Source organism: Ptiloglossa arizonensis, chromosome 6 (assembly GCF_051014685.1).
Source record: "Ptiloglossa arizonensis isolate GNS036 chromosome 6, iyPtiAriz1_principal, whole genome shotgun sequence".
Lineage (NCBI taxonomy): Eukaryota > Metazoa > Arthropoda > Insecta > Hymenoptera > Colletidae > Ptiloglossa > Ptiloglossa arizonensis.
The window spans coordinates 13021854-13046196 of NC_135053.1; the positions used below are offsets into that span (position 1 = coordinate 13021854).

A 24343-nucleotide genomic window follows, 5' to 3' on the forward strand; every position below is an offset into this window, starting at 1 on the left:
TCTGTGTATAAATTATGCTTCGATCTCAACTCTTTGTTACAGTTATGCAAATCTTGTACACTCCGTTTAAGCATTTACAAAAAGTGTAAATAGTATCTTTTGCAAATAATTTGATATTTTATCAATCGCGAGGGGAATGTCACAATTACTATCTGATCCACAACGATCGACTTATTTATCGATAACATCGCTATTTTCTTCGTAACAACGAACATTAAGTAATTTTACGATCCAACGATCTAACTCCAAAAATATAATTCCGTTCCGTTATTATTAAAAGAATTTAACAAATACATTGAGACACTACACATTCACGACTATAAAGGCGCATCGTGTGGGCGAACGATGAACATGTGCAATGCATCTTCGTAATTATCTTTCCAATGCATTCCTTAATATAAATTATGCAGTAATGTGTTATCGATAACATATTCTTCGAAGTGTCTTACATCACTATTCGAAGAACAGAAGAAATGTACAGTTAATTCGCTGGCAGCAGTAATTTTCCTAATATCCATCAAAATATATTATCAAATAACCAACGCAAACACCGTGAATAGCGAACACTAATCATCGTACCGAGTGCCATTGATTGCGAATCTGTCAAGAATGAAGCGTACAATCAACGGACGGCTCATGAAACAGAAGCCGTCCCTATCTTCTACACGATGATCGTATCCAATTGTGTCACAATTGATATAACTGTGATAAGTTGATAAAAATTATCGGTTCACCAGTGAGGCTGACAATTGTGTGACTCATTCGTGGACCGGATAATCAGTCAAATTTACTCCCTTAATATTTGTACAAGGAGCTCGAAGGAGACGAACTCGATGACTGAAGGCGAGAAAAAAAAATTTTAAGAATATTTCAAACATCGTACAATGTAATTCTTATATATAATATGATATAATACAATATCATATATTATATATATAATGTAGAAATTGTTTTGGAGTCGATCGACATTATAATTTCGTTTCGGATTTAATAATTGTAATTGAAGTCCACTATTTCACTTTTCTTTCAATACGTTCACGAAGGAAATCCGATAGCGGAACACGCGTGTAACAGGAAAAAGAAACGCAATAACAATACTGTTGAGATTACAATTTCTTCGATACGTACAGTGTGGTACATTTAAAAATACACTTGCACTTTGATATCACCGTTGCGTTTGAATTCACGAAACTTGATCGTGAAAAATCATTGTTCTCCGAGTGCACGTTCCAAGGTCGTCGCTTGTATTTTTAAAAACGTAGCAATAGTTTTTCTCGGTATTTGCACGAAACCCTCTCGACACACATAGTAACGTTATTGTTTCTTTTTTTTTGTTTTTTACACGCTACCGTTTCTCGGTTACTTATTTTCCTAGACCCAGCGCAACAAGAATCTCCTTCGTAAACGAACGACACGCGAATTTATAAATTCATATCGTTGATGTGGTTGTTGGCATCTCGCGCATATTAAGAGAAGATACGATCACGTTTAAAATATAAAATTGACCGTCTCGAATACTCGGAACGGATGACCTTGAGAAAGACGACAAGTTCATTGTCGTATGTCCATCTTCCAATTGGGCAACTTTTACGCTTGCGAATTTCATGGATGCTCGTACGTGAATTCAAAAATAATAAACACAAATTGCGCGTTTCGCGGGCTCTGTTTTACGAAGGGTGTTTGAATTTTTAAACACAAATTAAGATAAATTGACTTTAAGGTACGCGCAAAAACAACAACGTTGAATCGATCGATACGTTTAACGTTCGTCCCGTGTTCGCAAATTCAAACGCAATACGGAGATACTCGAGCGTAGAGTTTTAAATGCTCCACACTGTATAGAGCGTGTAGGTATAGGCTGATCGGAGTGGTGGGGGCCGGGAAGAGACAGGAACGGGAGAAGGAGATGCACCGTGCGGCAGAACCGCGCGTCTCGCGTAGGAAGAGAGCGTTAGTGCGGTCGCGCGATCGCTGCTGTCGAAGTGAACTTGTGTCGGTATTTTTGCCTTTATCTTATCGTATCTCGTTCTATCGCCGCGCAAATACCATCGGAAAGCAGTGTTTCCGTAAGTTGCCCGTTTCACGCTGCGCGGACGTGGAATTTCCCAACGAAGAGACAAGGCTGGACGGAGATGTCAAAGAATGCGAAGAGAAAGGAGAAGCTCGATCGTGAACTGTGAATTCCGTGAGTGTGCGCTGCCACGTTGTGCGTGAGTGCTTCGCCGGTGTGTGCCTCTAAACTATTTCGCGTCCGTGTGCGTGCTGTGGGGACGCCAGTGTACGTTTTCAAAGGTGAAAAGAGAAGAGACGTGGAGAGAGATCATGACAGTGGCAACGGCCATCGACCAGGTGGGTCTCTGACCCCATCGGACGATAAACAGGTCCAAGTTGAAACAGTATTTTACGGGATTATATCCTCGTCGGTGATCTAAAACCCTTGAAACGTCGTGAATCGTTTCGTGGACTCGTCTTGGAAGCGTTTCGAGGTACGTGCCCGTTGTTTTCTTTCACCATGCTTTCCTCCCAATGACACCCGAGGATCAACAAGTTGTTCCGATGTGTCGGTTAGTAAAAACTAGTTTGGACCGCTGCAACTGAGATCGCGCACACATCGCGATAAAACGTTTCCGAGCCATTGAACGGTTCGGTGATTGGAGATTTTGTTACGAAGAGGTCGATGTTCGTTCGATTTTATTCCAGAAGTAATAGAACGTCGACGATACGATTTAACGGGCAGATAGGTCGAAAAAAAAGTTATCGAAAGCAGAGATAGATCCGTCTTATTTCGAGGCTGTGAATTATAAGCAGACATGTTACGCGAGCAACGACGATGCGCGTATACAAAACGCAGAAGCCCATTGACGTTTTGGCAAATATTTGCTCGCTTAATGAACAGTTGCCAAGTGTGCCACTCAGTTGATAGGAGTAATTGGAACGGGTTTATTATTGACTGTTCTCGTTGCCCATATTTTTACTCGTTATTCCGAATCGCACAAAGAATTCCACTGTTCTATCGATTATCTCGCGCACCGTGCATCAACGTTATAATATTTGTACGAACGAACATCAATATTGCATTACTGTCGCATAGCATGAAGTATTTTTACTGCTAAATTGCATCCGTTGAAAATAATACGACGCTCGTCCAAATCTTTCGAAACGGCAGCGGGCAATAGTGGTAAACTAATTCCTCGTGTAATTTAATCTCGAGTTACGAACTATAAATCTATCGTATTTCGTTTGCTCCAATAACATCGATGGAGTCGCAATGAGAATTTCTCGACGAAAAAGTGGAACTCGGGTCTCGGAGAAATTAACGTTTTTCTGAAACCATTCGATGGAAATACGTGAACAACGGCTAACATCGTAAAATATATGTACTTCCTAGTGGTTTCAATTTCAGAACAAAAGTCCTTGCTTATTAACGTGTTATAAAAGGAAGTTCCGGGTGATTAGAGGGTAACGAGGAATACTTATCATTTGCAGCGGAGCTATCAGTTAATTTTAGAAACTCTGATGGATCTACTGACGCGACTTTATGATTCACGCTCTGTCCTGGACTGAGCAGAGGTAACAACGAACGGTTCTCCTTTGTCCGACAATGAGGAACATGGGAAACTAAGGTCCAGTCGTCGATCCCCGGATCGGAACCGAGGAACCATGGAATCGTCGACGTGACGTAAATGTCGGTTAGTGCAAAAAGCGGAAACTAAATATGTCGGTATTGGATTTCCAAACGGTGATTCACTAGTGTAAAATAGTTGTCAGGTTAATTTAAAGTTTTTTCAACATTCCATGTGTCACGTGACTTAGATACGATGATTCAAACGCACCAGAGTCGCTAGACGTTGACAGTTGATCGTTCTCTCGTGGAACATAAACTTGTTCGCAATTATAAATATTAAATTAAATAACCATTGCATCACAGTGTTACGAAGGATCGTTCCAAAATCGAAATACGTGTACGTATACCAGGCTTACGCGCGCTTTCCTAACCTAAATTTTTGGCGCTAATTGCATACGCTCAGCATGGGAATTTAGCAATACGATGTTAATCGAACATCTTAGTAGGGAGTTATTCTCAATCGATTCGTGACCTTAAGAATGTTAATGATTCCAGTGAAGAGTACGCTGACATCTTCGGCGTTAGGGATCGGAATAATAATCACGGTGTACACGCATAATTACCATTCGAATTATTTCCTTAACAATGCACCATGATTTCCATATTCACTACATTAGACACGGAACATGGAAATGGGATAAATTAACTCGGATACTTTGTGCGTATACGAAACAGAATATTTTCTACACTTAAAATTATTTTATAAGAAAGATTATAATTGTAAATATAAGATTACAAATTATTTATATTTTCGAGAAATTCGACTGTTAAGAGATCGCAGTGCCTGGGCAGTACTAAGTACAGAAATGATAATCGAGAGCAATCGAAATTATAAAACATGATTTATTCCAACTCTTCATTGCTAATCACGTGACTCGGATGCGGTGATTCAACCGTACAGAAGTGCTTCGCGCTGAGCTGTCTTTATTACTAAAGTAACTGTCGTTGGTGGAATGTACGGAGCAAGTGTTAATAATTCTTCGAGTACGTGTTCTACGCTTCATCGAGATACCCAAAATGAAGGATCGTCTTCGAGTCTTGCGAAGTATGTTTAACCGCCTATACTCATTTTTATATCTATACATGTAACAACTTGTTGCGGAGCCTACATAACCTTTGTCGATCATTGAAGCACCGTTTTCAAATCAAACGAAACGTTTAATTTTTATTTCTTTCAGCCACTCGTTAATAACATTTGCTATTCGTTATTAGCGCATTTGCACTTACCAAAATTCTACTTTCTTCTCCGAGACGTGTCACTGGACGTTTTTCAATTGCATTCAATTGAGAAAAATATCGATTTACGTTCTTTTAAACTCGATATAAAACTAGGTACCGGTATACTGCACGTGTATGTTGCAAGAGCTGAAATGAGTTCTATTTACTCAACAAGTTTAGCATACTTTCACCTCTTTGCGTTGGCATTACGATCGAGTTAACGCTTTTTCGTTGGTCAAAAATAACGCATTCAGAAAATTGTGTTTTCATCGTTAAGAATTATTAATTGGGAGAATTTATATTTACGAATTAAACGGAGTTTATTCGTTGCACATTCTCTAATCTTTTGTGGACAATTGCAAAATGATACGTAATTTAATAATCAAAGTACTCACGTGCATGGAATTTCAAATAACGAGATGAAACCAAAACTTGTGATCTCCATTTGAATCAACCGGTATTGGTTAAACGCGAATGGCTCTAAAGAGTAAAGAGCAGTGAATTAAGAAATTACCAGATTAAAACACTTGGTTACTCCTCTGTCGCATCTGGCTTGCTTTGCGTCTCAAGTTGCACTGAACGCAATAGTATCAACTCATAATATAATAGTATCAAGTCATATTATTAAATAATAGCAAATCATCGTTTGACGACAGTACTCGGGTAATTAATGTTTACGTTCGTATAAAGTGTGAAAAATATTTGTGTATCGATCGGTACATACTTTATCAGTACTTGTTATCAAAAATTCATATTTTAAGAGTGTAGAATATTACAAATAATCGAATAAAGGCTGATTCACGGTACTTGTTCATCGACCATCCATCCAGGACATTTTTCAAAGGTACTGCTACATATGATACAATAAAGACCGATGACAAATTTATTAAATAGTTTTTTAATAACGCTCTTTTATATTATACGTGATCATATCGTTGAGTTTGCATCCCTTTTGATATTATTATTATTATTATTTTCTCGCATAAATTCAATTTACATGTTTTTTATCATTTTCTTTTTTATTTGTAGGACAAAAACAATGGATCTAAACGTAATAAAATACGCTTGTCTAGGACTGCGTTTGTCTTGATCACTTTTGAATTCACATGGAAACGTTTCTACAATTTATCACCATCGAAAAATGTTTTCAATGGTTGTCCAACAGACAGTGAATCTGCCTTTGACCGGAACGCGTCGAATCAGAAAATAATAATACGTAGATCGAATCGAGTCGACGAATGACCGAATCGAGAAATACCTAGGATTATTCGCGTCGATTCGAGTGACATTCAGAAATTCTCGGAATCAGGAAATAATGAAATTTAAGAATAATTGAATCAGTTTCTATAGAATTGTAGATATAATGGTATTACAACGATCGATATTTGCAGCGAAATTTTTACAATCTATACAAAAATGTATATTTCACGATCGTTTCTTTCTTACAGATTCCAATTTCTCGATTCGTTCGCAAATTCTAACTCGTAAAATCATTGCGCAACAACCCCCACCCCCCTACCTCCGTGTAAAGTTCGTTCATCGACGCGGATGGATCTCGTATTTCGTGGACTGAAAGAATTTCAACTCGTGTGTAAGAAATAATGCATGTAACGCTACGGTGACTCAAATTCGACGCGTAGTCTATGTATGATTCAACCGTAAATGAATCGACGAGTCGAAGAACGGTACAAGTCTACCGCTTTCTACACTCGTTAAATTCAAGGGACCGCACGGGTGTAGAGTACTTCCTTATCTCTCACTGTTCTCGAATCCAAACGGTTCTATGTATTTTACCTATAATTTCCAGATCGTTTGGGAATGGTTAATTTCGGACTTGCACGCTACGACTTCGACTCGTCGATTCAAATATTGTTCAAGAGATCAGAGTGTGTGGCGCAGCTTCCTGCGTCCCCGGACGGTACTGTTTTTTATTTTTTTTTTTTTTTACGTATAGTTTCGAAATCTCGGTTCACTCCGGGCCCGTAACGTGCTCTGACTCATCGATTCAAATATTCTCCCAGGGGATCGAAGTATGTGGCGCAGCTTCTACGTTCCTGGATCGTACGGTTAAAAGAGAGCACCGAGACGGAGAAATATCCCGTCGAGATGGAGGTAAAACCGATACCGAAACCCAGATCAATGGTGCCGGAACGACCAGTACCGACCCCGAGGAGATTACCACCGGTCCCACCGGCGGTACAGGTGAGCAATCACAGCGACTCGAGTCAATCGGAGAAAAGCGACGACTCGAAACTGATCCCGGAGACGCGGGGCTCGAACAACGATTTCTTTCGCAATCTGAGCACGAGCTCGCGTCAACTGAAAGACGAGATCTCGGAGAAGATGACGCTGAAGGGACGCGCGGTGATCTCGAGCACCCGTAACGCGAGCATACGGCTGGAGCAGTCGGTGAAGAATCTTCTCACAAGACGATTGACCTCGTTGAACCAGGACGAGATGTATCGCGAGAGTAACCGAAACATGCAGATATTCGTCGACCCGATAATGGACGAGAGATGCGTGTCGATGCCGGCCAATGATATTTTCAGCGGCATCACGTTCTACAGTCCCTTGAACAGTAATCTGAGGAGCGTCCGAAACGAGGAAGACCTTTCCGGGACGCGTCACAGTCCACCGCCTCCGGTTTATCCTCCACCACCTCCTCCTCCTCCGCATCCTGACGAGTCTATCTACGACGAGTTGCAGTCCGTCACGTCGGGTAGCAGTCACTACGACACGATCAGCTCGACCATCTCCGACAAAATCGAGAGGGACTTCCCCGAGCCGTTCAATCTACTCAGTTTCGCTCTCAATCAGGTAAAATATTACTCGTACCGAACGATTTTCTCGCCCTGATACCCGAGTGGACCGTGAGTGAACGGTTCCAAAAGAAGTGAACGAGACGTCGACGTAGGTGTGGAATAGGGGAGTGTGAATAGGGGAGTAGAACAGTTGTCTCGGTCGGATCGTCCCTTGTCATTTTGCCCGTTATTATCCGATTCAAGGATAATTGTGTCGCGTTTGATCAACGACACAGGTTGCCTACACTGGTCCGTGGACGATGAAACTAGTCAATTCGTTCCGGCAGACATTATTATTCACAGTCGCGAGTTAGAGATAGCGTTGCTCGACGCTCTGATATTTAGACAAACTTCCACACGGTCGTTGGTTCTGGGTTTCGAATCGAGGGCCGAGCCACGTGTGGTTCCAATTGTTTGACGACGTTGACCAGTTTGAGATCACGCGCGAGTAAACATTTTTTGAACAATAACGTATAACCGAAACATTGCTTCTTCTTGTTCTTCTATCGGTATAGAAATTCCGGTCGAACGAATTTAAATATCACTCGATGTGTTTTGTATTTGTTTTTTCTTCGTTGCACTTCCTACGAAGATCTTACCGCGTTTGCCATTTATCGAACGATGCAAGAATATTATCTGCTCGATCGCGTTATTGAGTTACGTTACTCCGAGATACGCGCAACGACCAATTTACTTTCGTTCTTATCGTTCCTTAAAAGTATACAAATTTCCGATTCAACGTCCGCTCCCTCCGCGCGATGTTGCACAAACGAAGATAAGTACAAAAGACTAGTCATCTCCGCCCGTTTATGTTTACCATCGTGTCGATCGGTTCGCGTCCGCCATTACTCGGTAGTTTGCAACCTTATTCGATCTTATTTACTCGCAATGTATTTCAATTTCAAATTCACCCTGCGTGCAATCTACCGAGAAATTATTAATGTTCTTTTTCGCGAAGTCGTTCGTACATTTCGCGCACACGCCTCGGAATCCTCGATATCTTGCAAACGTGAACCTAAACAACGGTAACTAATTTCGCGAAAACACTTTACACACTTTTATCTCTAAGAACTCCGGTCACTCGACTCGTACGACAAGTATACAAATTTTCATCCATCCGGAGCATTCGATCTTATTTGCTCGTAATGTATTTCAATTTCAAATGTACCCTGCGTGCCATCTACCGAGAAATTAATATTCTCTTTCGCGAAGAACCCCGATCATTCGACTCGTACGAAAAGTATACAAATTCTCATCCATCCGGAAGAGGAAAAAGATTGCAACCATACCTCGCGCGCGTGCAATCGATCGAACGGTAACATCTCGCAGGAAACTTCGAAGATCGTTTGACTTCGGTTCATCCGTTTTTCTCGTATGGATGGATCGTTGTCCCTTATCGGTGTATACTAGAGTCGCGGTTTGCGCGATCAACAGTGATGGTACTTTATCCAGGAGAATCTCCCGTTGTTTCTCATCAGGCCAGCGACTCCGATCAGAGTTTGAATCTGTCGGACATTAACGTGACCCTGCCGCGCGACAAGACCGACACGAGGCGGCTGTCCAGGTCCGATTCGTGGACGTTTTACGACGCAGCGCCGGTGAACAAATCCGACGAGATCGTCGACGAGCTGGACAGGATATCCAGCGCGGAGGAGGACATTTTGGACAAAGAGGTGCCGCTTCTCGATCGTACGTCGATCGAATCGAACGAGAGCCAGGCATCGGTGCAGAACTCGCTCTACGAGAATCTATCGCCGGAAAAAGCGCCACCGGAGGAGAAACAACCGACGTCGAGCAACGGCGGGGACACCAGGCAGCAGAATAGCAGGTCACTATTGTTCGAGTTCGATCCGTTCGCGAGGAACGTCGACAACAATGTTTACAGTAATTTCGACAACAACGATCTGATGCTGCTGGAGACGCTCCTCGCCACCAATGACTCACCAAGCAGCGCCGGAAGCGTTCTCGATTTCCAGGAAGCTGTCGATAATGAGGAAGGACAGAACGAGGCGGACGAGGAAGATATGCTGCATCCGCAAATTTCCGCAATGCCGCCGGAACCGCCGAAAAGATCCGATTCACTGCCGAAAGGCGAGTACGACGAGGTCACGGCGGAGATCGTGGCCACGCCTCCGGACAAGCTCTCCACGGGAAAGAATCCGGCTTTGTTGCCGAAATTGGCGCACCTGGTGACGCGGAAACAGCCAGCGGTACCGCCAAGAATATCGGTCGCGAAAACACGCGCGAACGATGCACCGACAGATGCACCGAGCACCGTGACCGCGGCCATCAGCGATGGGAGTACACCAGGTAAACATTTTCTATCCACGTTAACACATTTTCACGGTTGGATCGACCATTTCGATGCCAACGATGACTACCAGTCACCCGTTGTATCTTACAGGTGATCACAGGCATTTGTCGTACGTTCGTTGTATCTTACAGACGATCACAGGCATTTGTCGTACGTTCGTTGTATCTTAGAGAGGATCGCAGTCATCTGTCGTACGTTCGTTGTATTCTACGGATGACTATACTCAGGATGACCGGTAGAATTAATCAAGCATTCTTATCGATCACTATCATCGCTCATCGTTTCACGTTCATTGTATCTTATCGGTCACTATAATCGCTCATTATTCCGCGTGCATTGTATCCTATCGGTGACTATGCACGTTAATACAGTTTCACGGTTGGATCGATCATTTCGATACCAACGATGACTACCAGTTCATCCATTGTACGTTCGTTGTATCTTACAGACGATCACAGTCATCTGTTGTACGTTCGTTGTACCCTACGGATGACTATACTCACCCGCGTTCGCACGATTTGTATCCTATCGACCAGTAGGATTAATCATCGCATCTCATCGATCACTATCGTCACCCATCGTTTCACGTTCACTGTATCTTATCGGTCACTATAATCGTTCATTATCGCGCGTGCATTATATCCTATAGGTGACTATGCTCAACCATTATTGCACATTCGTTATACATATTATAGTTATCCGCGTTCATTGTATCTTATCGGTCACCATAATCACTCGTCATCGCGCGTTCATTTTATTTTATCGGTCGCTATAATCTCACCTATTATCGCGCGTTCACTGCATCTTACCGACTAGCTCATCCATCGTTGCATCGTTGCACATTTATCGGTAACTGGTTGAAATTTCCATTCGATTCGCAACTTTTTGTTATCTCCACGGTTACCAATTTTGTTTCTAAGTGTACCCTCGCACCTTAAAGCAACAAGAACGTACTAAAGAAACAATGGAGTTTCCAAGAACGGAGACCGAAAAAAAAAATTTGATATTTCAAGATCGGTTACGAAACTCAAAAGTATCTTGTACGCAGTGTGTATTTTTTATGTTTCACCGCCATTTTTCAAGCGTTGCTGCTAATCCTTCGAAAAAATATTTCCAATGAAATTTAAATACCGCGTACTTGGGTAATGCAAATTTCTATAGAATGTTTCTTCTTCTTCGTTAGAAAGTCAAGGTCAACCGTTGTTGAACAAATCCGATGATAATTCGAACGAAGAATCGTGAAAATCGAGATGAACACCACTTTCGAGGCACATTTCAAGGTCGTGGTATTGTAAGTCGTTGAATTCGTTCCAAAAGGTTAAGGTGACCTTGATTCTTTACGAAAAGAGAAACATTTCTCGATCATTTTAATACTCAACTGTGTGGCTGATCGTAAGTCGATTAATTTTTGTAGAAAAAATTTCTTCGACGGAGAAGATACGAAAAATGGTGGTCAAGCTTGAAGTATACGTATACCATCGTCTTGAAGCTACATTTCTCGTAAACCAGATAGAAATTATGCAATCGTCGAGAAATTGAGAGGAATCTCATTTAATGCTTTGTGGAAGAAGTAGGTGGAACTCGGCTTACGATTTACCGCTAGTCGTAACTGGAACTCTATTGTAAGTCAAATTTCCTCAAGATACTTCTGAACATAAATACGACTGGCAAATGATAAAATAGTTTACATATCTTCGTTTATTTAAATGTGATCAAACAACACGTAAATTGAAATAGGTAACACGATGCAGATCAATGTTTCCATAATTGTACCGAAACGAAAACAGTTTACATATATTAGTCTTCGTTTATTTAAATATGATTAAATAACACGTAAATTGAAATAGGTACACGATGCAGATCAACGTTTCTATAATTGTACCGAAACGAAAACAGTTTACATATATTAGTCTTCGTGTATTTAAATATGATCAAATAACGCGTAAATTGAAATAGGTAAGACGATGCAGATCAACGTTTTCATAATTGCACCGAAACGAGACTAATCTGCAATTGACTTCACGAAGTACAAAGTGTACCATGGAAGCGCAACGTTGGGTAGTAGATTTCAAAGCAGTCGTCTTTGTGGGTTAATTTTATTGGACTCTTTACTACAGTATCTTGTATTGTACCGAAACGAGACTAATCTGCAATTGGCTTCCCGAAGTACACAGTGTACCTTAGAAACGCAACGTTGTGTAGTAGATTTCAAAGCAGTCGTCCGTGTGGGTTAATTTTATTGGACTTTTCGTTACAGTATCTTGTATTCTTCTTTTTTCTTTTTTTTCTTTTTCTTTTTACTCTTTTTTCTACAGATTGTAAACATGTCGTCCCGTTAAGCGAAACATTGTATTTACTCGTCATCGTTCTTTAATCGGTGCTCGATTCATAAAATTTACGAAGTGTTTCTTCCATTAACGTAATTCCACGTATCTCGAACGGAAGTGAGCAAGGTGTGAGATTCGAAAGTGGTCGGTGAGGTGTTTTAATTGGACTCGAACGGGAGAATCTTCAATCGAATTCCACAGTTTGCTTTCCGTTTCCCCTGACTCCGAAACGTGCAAATTTTTACAAAAGCGTGTTCAAGTTTTAATACTCTCTGAAAACATTTCACATCGCGAACTCTTTGCTCCGAATGAAATATCGATACTAAATATTGAGCTACGCGGAAAGTGGCGATGGCGACCATAAGTTTCTTCGTCGATTTCAGAAGAGTCTAACAATGTTTCGTAAAACCTTTAATATTTCAATTCTGTGAATAAACGTTCACGAGTTGGAACATAATTTGCGATGTCATCGGCTACATTTGAACACGTAATTTGAGTGTACGATCAGAATGGCGCAAAATTCGTCGGCAAGGTTTTGTAGAATGTTCGCATTTCAAGGGCCATTCTGCTTTGGAGAGCTAAAAGTTACAGTACTCTTGATTCTTTTTATGGAAACAAGTGAGTGTACACATACGTATAAAACTTTGCATACATATACACACGATTCGAGTAGCTGGATGAATATTTGTTTGTAGGGCTATACTTCTCTCAAGCATATTCGAGTGTAAAGTGTAAAGTGACACCCTTACGAGGGTGCAAGTCTCCGAGTATACTTCTCTTCGCTATAGAAACACACAGGCGTGTGAGGTCTGTACCTTTTGATAAACCCCGACCCTTACCTACTGAAGTAGGGATTCTATTGACGCAGAATTAGACGTCGTAGGACTTCGACGACCATTTCAGAAAGGGATCGAATTAGAATAGAAATATACAACCGGAAGAAAAATTCCCAACCGAATCTACGAGTCGAGGAATCGTGCAAGTTCAACATCGATCATTTTCGAATAATCTCGAAACCGTATGAAAAATCCACAAAATTACGCGTTAGGATCAAGAACAACGCAAAGGATGTACCCTGTACTCGCGTTTCGGGTGGTCTCTTAAATTTATCAAGTACAAGAAACTTTTTTCAAATTTCTCAAAATGTGGTTCTTGAATGTACACCGTTCTTCGACTCCTTGATTCGATTAAAAATATTCAAATCGACGCGACAGGGGGTTGGTGAACACATTAGTCGAATAATTTCAGGCAACCAAACCCGTTAGACGCACCACCGAACACGTAACGCACACTTTATCGCTCTCGAGCAGTTGTGGTTTCAACGCTAAACGTGTGTTTTCAAGCACTCTCTTTTGCAAATTCCAGCCACGACAACGGTAACCGCCGCCACAACAGTGAAAAACACCGAGGAAACTGTAACCAGTCCCACGAGTGGAAAGGCTACCGAGGAACATCGACGAGTCGGGATGATACAGAAACTGAAGAAACTGAGGCACGAATCCACGAGCCACGGTATCAGGCCGAACATGATCAGCTTCGTGAAGAACAGTAGTAAACTGTTGTCGAGGAACAAGGACCACGGTGGGGTGTCGAGCTCCAAATCGACGAAACTGGAGAGACCAAAGGTCAACGTTTCGCAGAACTCCGTGACGCACAGGGGAATTGTTTACAGAACGGGTGTGGGCATCGAAAGGGCGAAGGACCTCGTATCGAGGGCGACAGTGTTGGCCGACCAGAAACTCTCGTTTTACACCGATAAGGGCATGTCTACATTGAAGGAGGTCATTCAACTCGATACAGTGTACAGCATTCATCTTCTGCAAGATGTAAAGTGAGTCCACTGTTCCGTACGATAGAAACGCGCGTCTTGGAATAATAATGTTAACTCCACTTTGGTAAGGAGACGTGGAAACGCGGACAGTCCGATCAGAAACGAGAGAGACTCCGAGATTTCGTGGTAGATTTTCTATGGGTCTTTGTATCGATTTTTTAGCGGATTATAACGGAACGATGGAGAAGTTACAGTGGTAATCGAATGTAAAGTATGAGTTGTGTAAACTCGACCAGTAGGTGCGATGAAAAATTTGTTCGTGTTGTTCCGTACATTGAAAATTCGATAAATACTCCAACCTACTCTGAACGTTCTTGTATTCGTATATTCGAAACGACCGAAGCTCGACTTGTTTCTTTCGACTGTTCTGCACTCGAACTATCTGTTCTCAATGTTCGGTAAAAAGAAGTATACTTTCAGCGCGTACAACGAAGTTAAATAGCGAAGGAAACCAAGGATAACGAAGATGATTTAAAATGTTCAGGGTAGTCGACGGTGAAACGGTACATTGTATAACAATTAGCGTGGATGGAAGGCCAAGCGTTCATGTATTCTACGCAAAGGGTATCGCCGAACGAAGAGTTTGGGCTCAATTAATATTGGAGGCTGTTACTCAAGTCTTTCCCACGAAGTATACGTCCGAGTTGACGAGAGCAGGATGGGCCTACTTAAAGGTACAAACGATACGTAAAACTGCGCGACGAAATCGAACAATTCGGAAAATCTTTTAAATTCCCAAGTTTGCGAGTATTTATCTTAGCGATGATAAAGATACGTACATTTTCAAATATTTAATTTCCAATGTATTATATGTACTGTTAACTACGCGAGAAAAAGGCTGACGGGTGTTTACGTCTCCACTTTAGTATTCTAATTCTCCTGCCCGCATTGTTGCTATTGGCTGACAACGATGACAAAGATCAACAACGAGCAATGACAAAAATACTTGCGACGATAACTAGTAGACTGTAAACTATAACGAATTGTAAACACTCGTTAACCTTCTTGTAGCAGGAAACTTTTGTCAAACGAATACCAAAAAGCGACATACAACTTATTGTATGGTAACGTGTTTTAGAAATGAGATAATTGGTAAGAGTATTACTACGTTAAGTGCAGGTCCATTGCATTGTTTCTTTTATTCTTGGTGATTGATTCGTACTTCTGAATTATCTAGAAATGTAATCGGTATTAAAGACATTGCGTTGCATCGGTTAATATCAGTCGATGTGTGTTCTAGGAAGGTGTAACAGGCACGTGGTTTCCGGCCTGGGTTCTCCTGCACCAAAGAACTCTAATTTACACGAAATCTTTGGATCCCTTCCTGGCCACAACTTTTGGAGAACTCGACCTTCGAAAAGCGCGTTGTATCGGTGAGTTATCTTCCTTGTAAAAAAAAGGAATTACAGCTTCGTACAGGAACACGAGCGAAATCCCTTTTCTGAATTATACGTACCGCTTATGACGCGTGTTGACTGCACGTGACCTTGCACCGACCTTGTCAGATACGCGTCGGTGGACAGTATTAAGATTTATAGTCGAAATAATCTTCTGACTTATTACCATACGAGGCTGTCGCATGTTATTTTATTAACGTATCATGGTAAATAAAACAATTAACGTATTTGCCTGCCGAAGGGAGACACGTGTAAATCACGAAACGTTCTCGACGAAACTGAAAGAAGAATAGATAAACCACGAAACATTAATATTTAATTAATTAATATGTACTATAATTCAACATCGTATTAAATATGTATCAACATTCGTGCATGTGTACAGAAGGAACAAGAGTTGTACTTATATATACTCGTTGCGATAATAGTCAGAAAACAATGATCGATCCAATTATCATTACCTTAATTGCTCGTTCAACTTGGGAGAAGTATTTTTTAATTCGTCTCGTGTTAAAGGCTGAGTTTGCTAATATAATACACAGTGTGTCCCGCACAATGGAGACAAGTTGTATCTTCAAATCGACGTCTATTTTTGTCTTTCTTTGCCACGATGTGCAGAACCTGCACCGCGTGGGGTATTGGCAATGGTTCTTGGTGAATGTTTGCAGTAGTGGTAGCTTTAGAGAGTTTCGAACGCTGTGTTACAGTTCTGCGCGAACAGGAAGGGCCAAATTCCGGTGCCGGTTCCATTCCAGTGGTGGTCGTGGACACAGGTGGCAACGGTGCATTACACATGGCTGCACCGGGCACTCACGAGGGATCTGCATGGAGACACGCGCTCTATCAAGCAGCCACCACCTGTGGTCCTGCTTTGGAACAACAACAACTCACGCAGGACGACGTGCCTGTGATCCTCGACAAATGTATCAATTTCATATATGCCCACGGTAAATTTTTCACTATGTCATTGTACACATTACGCTCTACTCGATCAACGCTAAACGGACAAATATATATTCTCTGGTCCTCCCGTATTCCGTTTCTGAGTAACATTTCGTCTATTATAGATGTCCCAATTACTGCCACTATGGACATCTTTTTACACGTGGAATACAATGAATTGATTACTAATTAATGAATAATATACAATAAAGTCCAATGCCCCTATCACCGTCACTTGAAACGTTGCTCAAATGAAAATGATTCTTGACCTATCGGCGATACAGTTTGTGTAACAGATATAAAACGTATAGTAAAATTATTCCCTTATTGACACGTTACGACAATTCTCATACTTTTTACTTACATTAATTTTTACTTACTTTTTACGCTCAAACGACACTTATTGATATTTATTTTTAATTATTCACTGTGCAAGCAACTATACAATGTCCGCCCATAGTTACGTACGAAGTCTAAATTTAGTATTAGAATTGTTTCGTTCACGATTCATCGTACATTACTCCATTATTAAATATAATAATTTAAACGGCAGTTATAGGGGCACTGGCATCTATTGAATCATCTACTCTACGTGTTCTATATATATACACATATATATTAATAACTTACCACGTGTAACATACCACCACGTGATACTAATACTCGCGTCGCTACTTTCTATTCAACGTACGCGTAGGTACTTCGATACGTGTAATTTTAAGTACGCACAGTGTCCGTGTTGTTTTTCACGTATATTTAACCGTATACACGTGTATCAACGTACCCGTATTTTGATTCGTACAATTTTCGGAACACCGGTCATTAATTCGCGATAATATTTATTATTATATATCTGCAACGTTGCTTTGAAAATATTAATGTCACATCGAAGGTATCATGACGGAAGGCATTTATCGTCGAAACGGATCCACCAGCGTTGTTGTCCGATTGCTGCAGGCCTTTCGTCGGGACGCATGGGCGACGCAAATTACAAGAAGCGCATATACAGAGCACGACGTCGCCACAGTTCTCAGAAGGTTTCTCCGTGATTTACCGAATCCATTGTTTCCCACCACGATCCACGATCGGCTTTGTTTTAACGCAGGTAAGGTGCATTCACTGTCCTTGACTGGCCGCGCTCTCGGTTTTAATCTATTAACTCGACGCTCGAAACTGCTGACAATGAAACCGCTCGAACATTATGGACGTTAAACGCAACGATGAGTCGAATTCTATGGAACATTAAGGAAGTAAAAATGTTACTCAACGATTTCCAAACGATTTAACGGTTTCTTTCCGCTAAAGGAACAATTTATACGACAAATAAAGCGAAATAAGGTACTTGGTAACGTTTTCCAATACAAGAACAGTATCCTCTAACGCTTAATCTACGATACTTCCCGAAGAACAATCAATTCATTTTATACGGTGTCCTTCTCACGTTGCACTCGGTAGACAATGCAGAATTCCAATCTGATTGCAAGAAACTTGCTTCGTTACGTTGAAAATCTGTTCGAAACGAAAAAGTTTTTAAATTTGCAATAACTTTCGTTACGCACGTTTTCGTTGTAAAAATAGTAACAAATGGGACAACATCAACGGATTAACATTTTCGTGTAAACGATATTTTCTGGGGCAATGTAACAATAGATTGCACTCGGTAATTTCAATTACGTACTAACCTGTTTAGCGTTACGATATAAGCTTTAATAAATAACAAACGCATTACTTCATCCGTTCGTACGAGAATCGACGCGATCTTTCTGTCTCGTTAATATAGAAGGTAAAAACTTTTCCTCGAAGAGTGGTACGTGCAAATAAATCGCTCTTTACTCGCGACCGTCATTTGCATACGTAATTATAGGAAGGATGTAAAGCCGGCCCGTGTTCGCACCCACGCGTACTTTCTCACACTGTACCTTCCTTTTCATCAGGAAGCATATCATTGAATTTCCTGTATTAGAACCCTTCGTGAAATCATCGCGTTTATCCCTTGATAAAATGTGCCGAATCATCACCATTATTATATGTGTAAATCGCTTCAAAGTGATACCGCGCGGGTAATGGTGTAGTGATCGCTGATACGAACTAAAAACTTTGATGTATTATCTCGGTGTACCTCCGCAAGAGTATTGTCAACGAATTGGCGAGATTCTTCCGTCAGAAATAAGCCTAAACACGATCTCATTCTTATTGTTTCAAATTACAAAGCAATTAAAAAATTCACATTTCTTATTCTTAAAAATAATTCATCTTACGATAGGGACAAACGGTTCGAACACTGATAATATTCTCCCGAAGATACAAAGAGAAATATAAATGTTCATATATTTGCATTGGCGGCTGTCACACTCATACGAGTGCAGTATTGCTTTGAAGTTTGGCGACCGAATGCCTGTCGCGTGACACATTCATTGTTACGGTTATTCTTGGTGCAAAGCATTTTTCTTATCGACAGTTCGCACGTAGCTACGGCTAATTGTCCATCCGAGATACAAAATGTCGATTCCATGATCAAATTCGCTGCCTCCTTAACTTTTCCGGTGTTACTTTAGACAAATGTTTTTACTGTTTGTAACAAGCCTCAATACTTTCCTTTGTGTAAACACGTTCACAGCGCTCCTGGTGCCCAATTCGGTAAACGTGTATGCGCGCCCATAGTCAACATGCATACCAATTATAAGACGCGTATATACATGCTCGTACATCGAAAGGGTTAAAGGTTTATTTATATAAATATCGCGACAAGCCGAGCTTGAAACGACCACACTCTTGAAACTCGAGTCGATAGTGTTTCGTCATTATTTCCGTTTATCGCAAGTATTTATAAGTAATACCAACGCTGGTCGTGGACCGAACTCGTTGAAAAATCGTTGTCAACGAAACTTGAAGAAATTATGCACGTGTTGCGATAGTTTTTTTTTTAAATGACCATGCAGTTGAGTGAAGGTTTTGCGCATACTGGTTTTAACATAGGGTCACCGTACTCACTGAACCCGTAATAAAATTGATCACGTCGTATACTTACCTCACATCCGCGTTATAAATTATTTTTCCCGCACAACACTTTTCTTCTTTTTTCTAAAAACCGTATTAAATAACGATTGAAGCTGAAAACAATATATTTTCAACCTACGCGTGTAATATTGTTCTCAAATGTTTGCATGCCTATTATAAATTCGTTTTAAACACCTAACACACCTTGTGCTACGTTTCTGGTTATTTCCACTGCATGTGTAACACCTTCGACATTTTCGTGATTCCAAAGCAATGTTTATCACCTTTGTAATTTTACAATTATATACAACATTTTTAGGAAGTATTGAACTTTGATTTTCAAACACCGTAGAACTGATATAGAGACCCGTCGCTGCTGTAGTATAAAATGCCAATAGAGGGTATTCATCAACGCTGAAATATATGTACATAGTCTGATCGCTCTAAAATCAAGAGTGGGGGAGGGGCACTATGGTTCTAACTAGTACAGTGGTTTTCAAACTTTCTCAAAGGCGCCCCTTTCCCTCCAAAAAAGGAAGAATTTCTATACTCGAAATTTATAGACATTTTCCACGTTTATTTTGAGTATTTAGAAATTAAGCTATATTTATCGATACCGATTTTGAACGATTCAATTTTTTTACTCGTTAAATATAAAAGGTGTTTCAAAGGGAATCGAACACTTGCTAAATCCTTGCACCGATGAATAAATTATATTTGCTGCAATATATTCATTGGTGGCACAAAAATAATTTGAGCTTCCATTTAAAAAAAAAAACTTGGAAAAGATATCCATTTATCTTCGGGTCGAAACTAGACAGGGCTCTTAATATACATATGTAGAGAAGAGTTATCCATTTTGAACCACTTCTTTATTTTTCTCTTATATGCAAATGACGTAGAAGACGTAGAAAACAATTCACTTAATATAGTACAAAAAATAACGATCACGCACTTACGTATTTCTATATCGCAATGCCACTTTTCGATAAACAAATGAATAATCGTTTCTTTGTTCTCATACATTCCTCCATCGCCGCTCGTTAAGGCAATTGCTAACGGAAACAATAAACATATGTGCGTATAAGTATATACTCCTTTATTGGAATCCACAGACGGTCCAATTTAGGAGACCGATCCAAAATAAGCAACTCTACCCCATATAATAAGCGAACATTGAACTCGAATTTATTTGACGCCTGTAGTTGATTTTCAGTCCGCTTACTGCGAAACGTTGCGTGAGAATCGCACGGAGATCGTCGATGAATCATGGTTTTTCATAACGAACCTTCGTATTTCTCACATTAGTGAAAGCAACAGTATACGTACACACAGGTGCACACATCTCCGATAAAAGTTCCATGCGATCATCGTTTCTCGCTAGTAGCGAAGTGGATTTTAAAATTAATAGGAGATCAAGATTAATAGACTTCGCGATAAAATTTAAGTAACAATATGATCTCGTGTTTGTTTCTATGTAAAAAATTAATGCGTTCACAAGGCCTTAACAAATGGACGAATAAACGGGTTTTCGACCCTTAAGGTTTGGACCCTCGTCATACTTAACAAAGATTATCCTTGGAGATAATATACGATTTTTCAACGAAGTAAGTTATCGCTAAAAGGAACGAGAATAGGAGAAAAAAGAAATGTTTCATTCGGTAGAGAAATATTTACAAAGCTGTACTTTGATTTTCAGAGAACACTAACGAGAACGATAAAATCTCGGTGTATAGAAAATTGTTGTCTTCGTTGGCTCCTATACCAGCGGCGACGCTCAGAAGAATTTTCGCTCACCTTCACTGCTTGAGCCAACAGAGTTCCAGGAACCTGATGACCGCTGAAAATCTATCCGCAATTTGGGGACCGACGTTGATGCATGCCGGTGAGAACAGCGCCGAGGAATGGAACAGAGTCGAGACCAAGGTCGTCGGTGACTTCATAAAACTCTATCCGAAGCTCTACCAATTGACCGCCGCCGATATAGCGAAAGAGGCGAAAATCTTGGAGGTTCTCGAGAAGCATCACTTTTCGAACAATGGCCCACGGAAAGCACCGTCGGGCGATCTGAAGATGTGGATATACATATCCTCGAAGGACGGAGAATGCGTCAACGTGACCGTGAGAATCGCTTTTTATTTAAATTTTGAAGAATCGATTCTATTCCGGGTATACGTCGCGATTCGAACAAGTGCTACGTCGAAGTAACGGTTAAAATACCAAAAATATAGGCAGATCCTTTTACACGGTTTGCCAAGGTCCTTTTGTGTGCCTTTGTCTCGGCATCATCAAAGCTAAAAAAAAGAACAAAGTCAATAAACGCGTTTAAAGTCAGTGAAATAATCCAAGGTCACGAGAGAATAGGAATTATCAAAGAAATTATTCCTCTTGAACGCAATTGTAATCGTTCGTGAAACGACCGATTGATCGCACAAAATGTAGCATATATTTCGCTCCTCGTCGAATTCGATAATTTCGGCTTTAGAACACCTCGGATTATTTTTAGAACATCGCGTTAAATGCGTGACGTTAAACGAGTCTTGAATCTGTGTTTACACCTTTTTCGTTTTGCTACAAGAATACATAGCTTCGTTTAAAAAATGCCAGATAACCTTGAGACGATTTTGAAAAATTGAGAAAAAAATTTTTTCTTTGTTTCAAGATCTCCTTGCGTTCCTTTCTATTCCTAGCATTTAACAAGTATATATTGTGTACATATTTTTTTATATTTTTTAGTGAAAAATAAAAAATTCGATATAGAAGTATAATCTCTTCCATAGATTGGGCCACAAAAGACTGCGTTCGACATATGCCAGGAACTCGCCGAGAAAACGAATTTGCCAGCGCATGAATTGTGTCTGGAGGAATATACACTGTCTGGTGCACTGGAACGACCGCTGCACCACAGCGAGCGTGTCCTCGAGACGGTGGCAAGGTGGGGATACTGGGATCCGGAGGATAGGAAGGACAACGTCCTCATTCTTAAAAGAGATCAACTTTACAAGGATATAATGTTACTGGTAAACACGACAACGTTCAATCAACATCGAATTATAATTTTTCCGGTGAAAATTAACGATCTAACGCCACCAAATAAATTATACATTTATTATAGAATTACAAGTCTATAAATTTTTTTTACATTTCGTTTCACACGGTCCGAATGTATAATATTATTTGCATTAGAGGGGTTCAGGGTCGTACAAGTCTGAAACTATTTTCCATAGTGACCTGCTCAGTGCGGATCAGATTGCGTGAGTCAGAAGGGAGAGATAGATGCATATTTATTCACCACAAAAACAGGATGTGGTTTAATTGGGCTTGATTGTGCACGTTGTTTTCAGTTCACATTGATAATATAAAAATGACTGATCCATAAAAACTATCATATTGCATTCTCTCCCAAGCTTCTCTGTTTTATATTATTATTTGCATTTACTTTGTTTTATTTATTTTTATATTAAAAAATACTTTTTTATGTATAATTTTTTCCACTTTTCTTTCTTTTAGATAAAACCACCATTGACACCATCCGGTGAACTTAAATTTGCAGACAGAAAAACAAAACATTTTAAAAGCTACCTCTTTGAACTTACTCAAGCTAAGCTTTGTTGTTACAAAGACAAAGTTTGTTCTACTAAGTTGTACGAATGGAAAATTGAAGATATAGTATGGTATATGGGCCATGAACCAAAGCGAAATCCACAGACTGGGTAATCATGCTACTCTCTAATTTGTATTGAAGGATTTTTATTCGTAATTGTAAGAAATATATGTACATTTCTTGTTACAGATGGTCCATCACATTTATACCAAGAAATAAAAAACCAACGAGGTAACTATTGAATTAAATTTTAAATATATTCCATTTAAATCGTTTAAATTAAAAGTAAAATTATCTTTTAGGTGTAAAGAAAGTCCATTTTTTGGAAATACATTGGCAGGAACATTAAAAGATGACCAATACAAATGGTTAGCAGGTATGATCTTTGGAGAATATCAGCAAAATCTCCGTCCTTCCGCAGTTAATCTTATGGATCCATAAATGACTAATGTATTTTTCTAAGTTATATTAGTGCCTTCAAAATTTATAGCAATTACATATTTTTGTATTACACATTAAATGACTTTGTCCTTGATTCAGTGCCCATACTTGCCTTAACTCGAATACGGTTTCAACGTTTCTGAATCGTAATCTATGTATGAATATCACAATAAATAAATGATATCATTGAGAAAGTTTATAAAGCAAACAAATATAATATTAAAGCCTGTTTGAACATTCCAAAGGCTCAAATAACCTGAACGATTTTCGATAAAAGAAACTGATTTGAAATAAGTTGTACATTTCAATAAACTTTATACAACAGTTTTGTACGTATTGTATTTTATGCAAATGTTAGCGTGTAAAATAACAAATTAATTGTAAATGAAATTTGTCACTTTTGTTTTTAAATAAATACATAGAATGAATCTTTCACTTTGTACGAAATTGTAATAATATTTCCTTCTCGACGACTTTGAAATTAAAATAATAATAGTTATTTTTTTCTACAAGTAGTAATGAGTAGTGACGAGCGTTCGAATTTCTTTCTTGAAAATTTGTTAAACCGAATTGCTCCAAGAATTATTCAAGTACGAACGTTTTTCTTAATAAATGTTGAAATTTCTTGAAGAACCTTTAAAATAAAATTAATTGCTATCTGATTTTTTGTATAAAACATTGATATTTAGCGATAGAACATACCGCAATAGAATAAATATTATTCGATAAAAAACTGCATTACAATTTGTTTTATATATGTGTATCTTAATTTGTATTAATCCGAATGAATAACAATTTACACTACATATATTCAAAAATTCGATTCGATCAATCGACTTTCGCTCA

General features: G+C 39.7%; 2 protein-coding genes across 9 annotated transcripts in view; one reads left to right on the forward strand and one right to left on the reverse strand.

Annotated features, from left to right (window-relative positions):
• Window positions 1-5409, reverse strand: part of LOC143148647 (polyisoprenoid diphosphate/phosphate phosphohydrolase PLPP6-like) — a 37680-nt gene extending 32271 nt beyond the window's left edge. Inside the window, exon 1 of the mRNA XM_076315192.1 lies at window positions 5239-5409. Coding sequence (XP_076171307.1) covers window positions 5239-5244 — 6 coding nt within the window. The 5' untranslated portion in view covers window positions 5245-5409. The remainder of the gene's footprint in view (window positions 1-5238) is intronic.
• Rhogap15b (RhoGAP_ARAP and RA_ARAPs domain-containing protein RhoGAP15B) lies at window positions 1920-23930 on the forward strand. 8 transcript variants are annotated; one of them, XM_076315176.1, is made up of 20 exons: window positions 1923-2486; window positions 3487-3689; window positions 3814-3962; window positions 4121-4283; window positions 4398-4670; window positions 4804-5687; window positions 5873-6209; window positions 6292-6434; window positions 6865-7660; window positions 9123-9954; window positions 13651-14116; window positions 14601-14790; window positions 15357-15489; window positions 16221-16460; window positions 17348-17560; window positions 21152-21573; window positions 22233-22472; window positions 22963-23165; window positions 23246-23287; window positions 23359-23930. In XM_076315176.1, exons 9-20 carry the CDS (start codon window positions 6950-6952, stop codon window positions 23495-23497), a joined length of 3831 nt encoding a protein of 1276 aa, XP_076171291.1. In that variant the 5' UTR covers window positions 1923-2486; window positions 3487-3689; window positions 3814-3962; window positions 4121-4283; window positions 4398-4670; window positions 4804-5687; window positions 5873-6209; window positions 6292-6434; window positions 6865-6949; the 3' UTR covers window positions 23498-23930. The 8 variants fall into 8 exon arrangements, with proteins under 8 accessions (XP_076171285.1, XP_076171286.1, XP_076171287.1 ...); XM_076315170.1 differs by lacking the exons at window positions 4804-5687; window positions 5873-6209; window positions 6292-6434 and having other exon boundaries at window positions 1920-2486; XM_076315171.1 differs by lacking the exons at window positions 4804-5687; window positions 5873-6209; window positions 6292-6434 and having other exon boundaries at window positions 1921-2486; window positions 4382-4670.
• Window positions 23931-24343: the final 413 nt, after the last annotated feature.

What these genes read in the sequence shown, in the direction of transcription:
- Rhogap15b (XM_076315170.1), top strand. Translation starts at nt 4,579, where the DNA reads ATGTACGGAGCAAGTGTTAATAATTCTTCGAGTACGTGTTCTACGCTT. An exon ending in TCGTCTTCGAGTCTTGCGAA is followed by an intron (nt 4,671 to 6,864) that starts GTATGTTTAACC and finishes ATATTCTCCCAG; the next exon opens with GGGATCGAAGTATGTGGCGC. An exon ending in ACAAGGATATAATGTTACTG is followed by an intron (nt 22,473 to 22,962) that starts GTAAACACGACA and finishes TCTTTCTTTTAG; the next exon opens with ATAAAACCACCATTGACACC.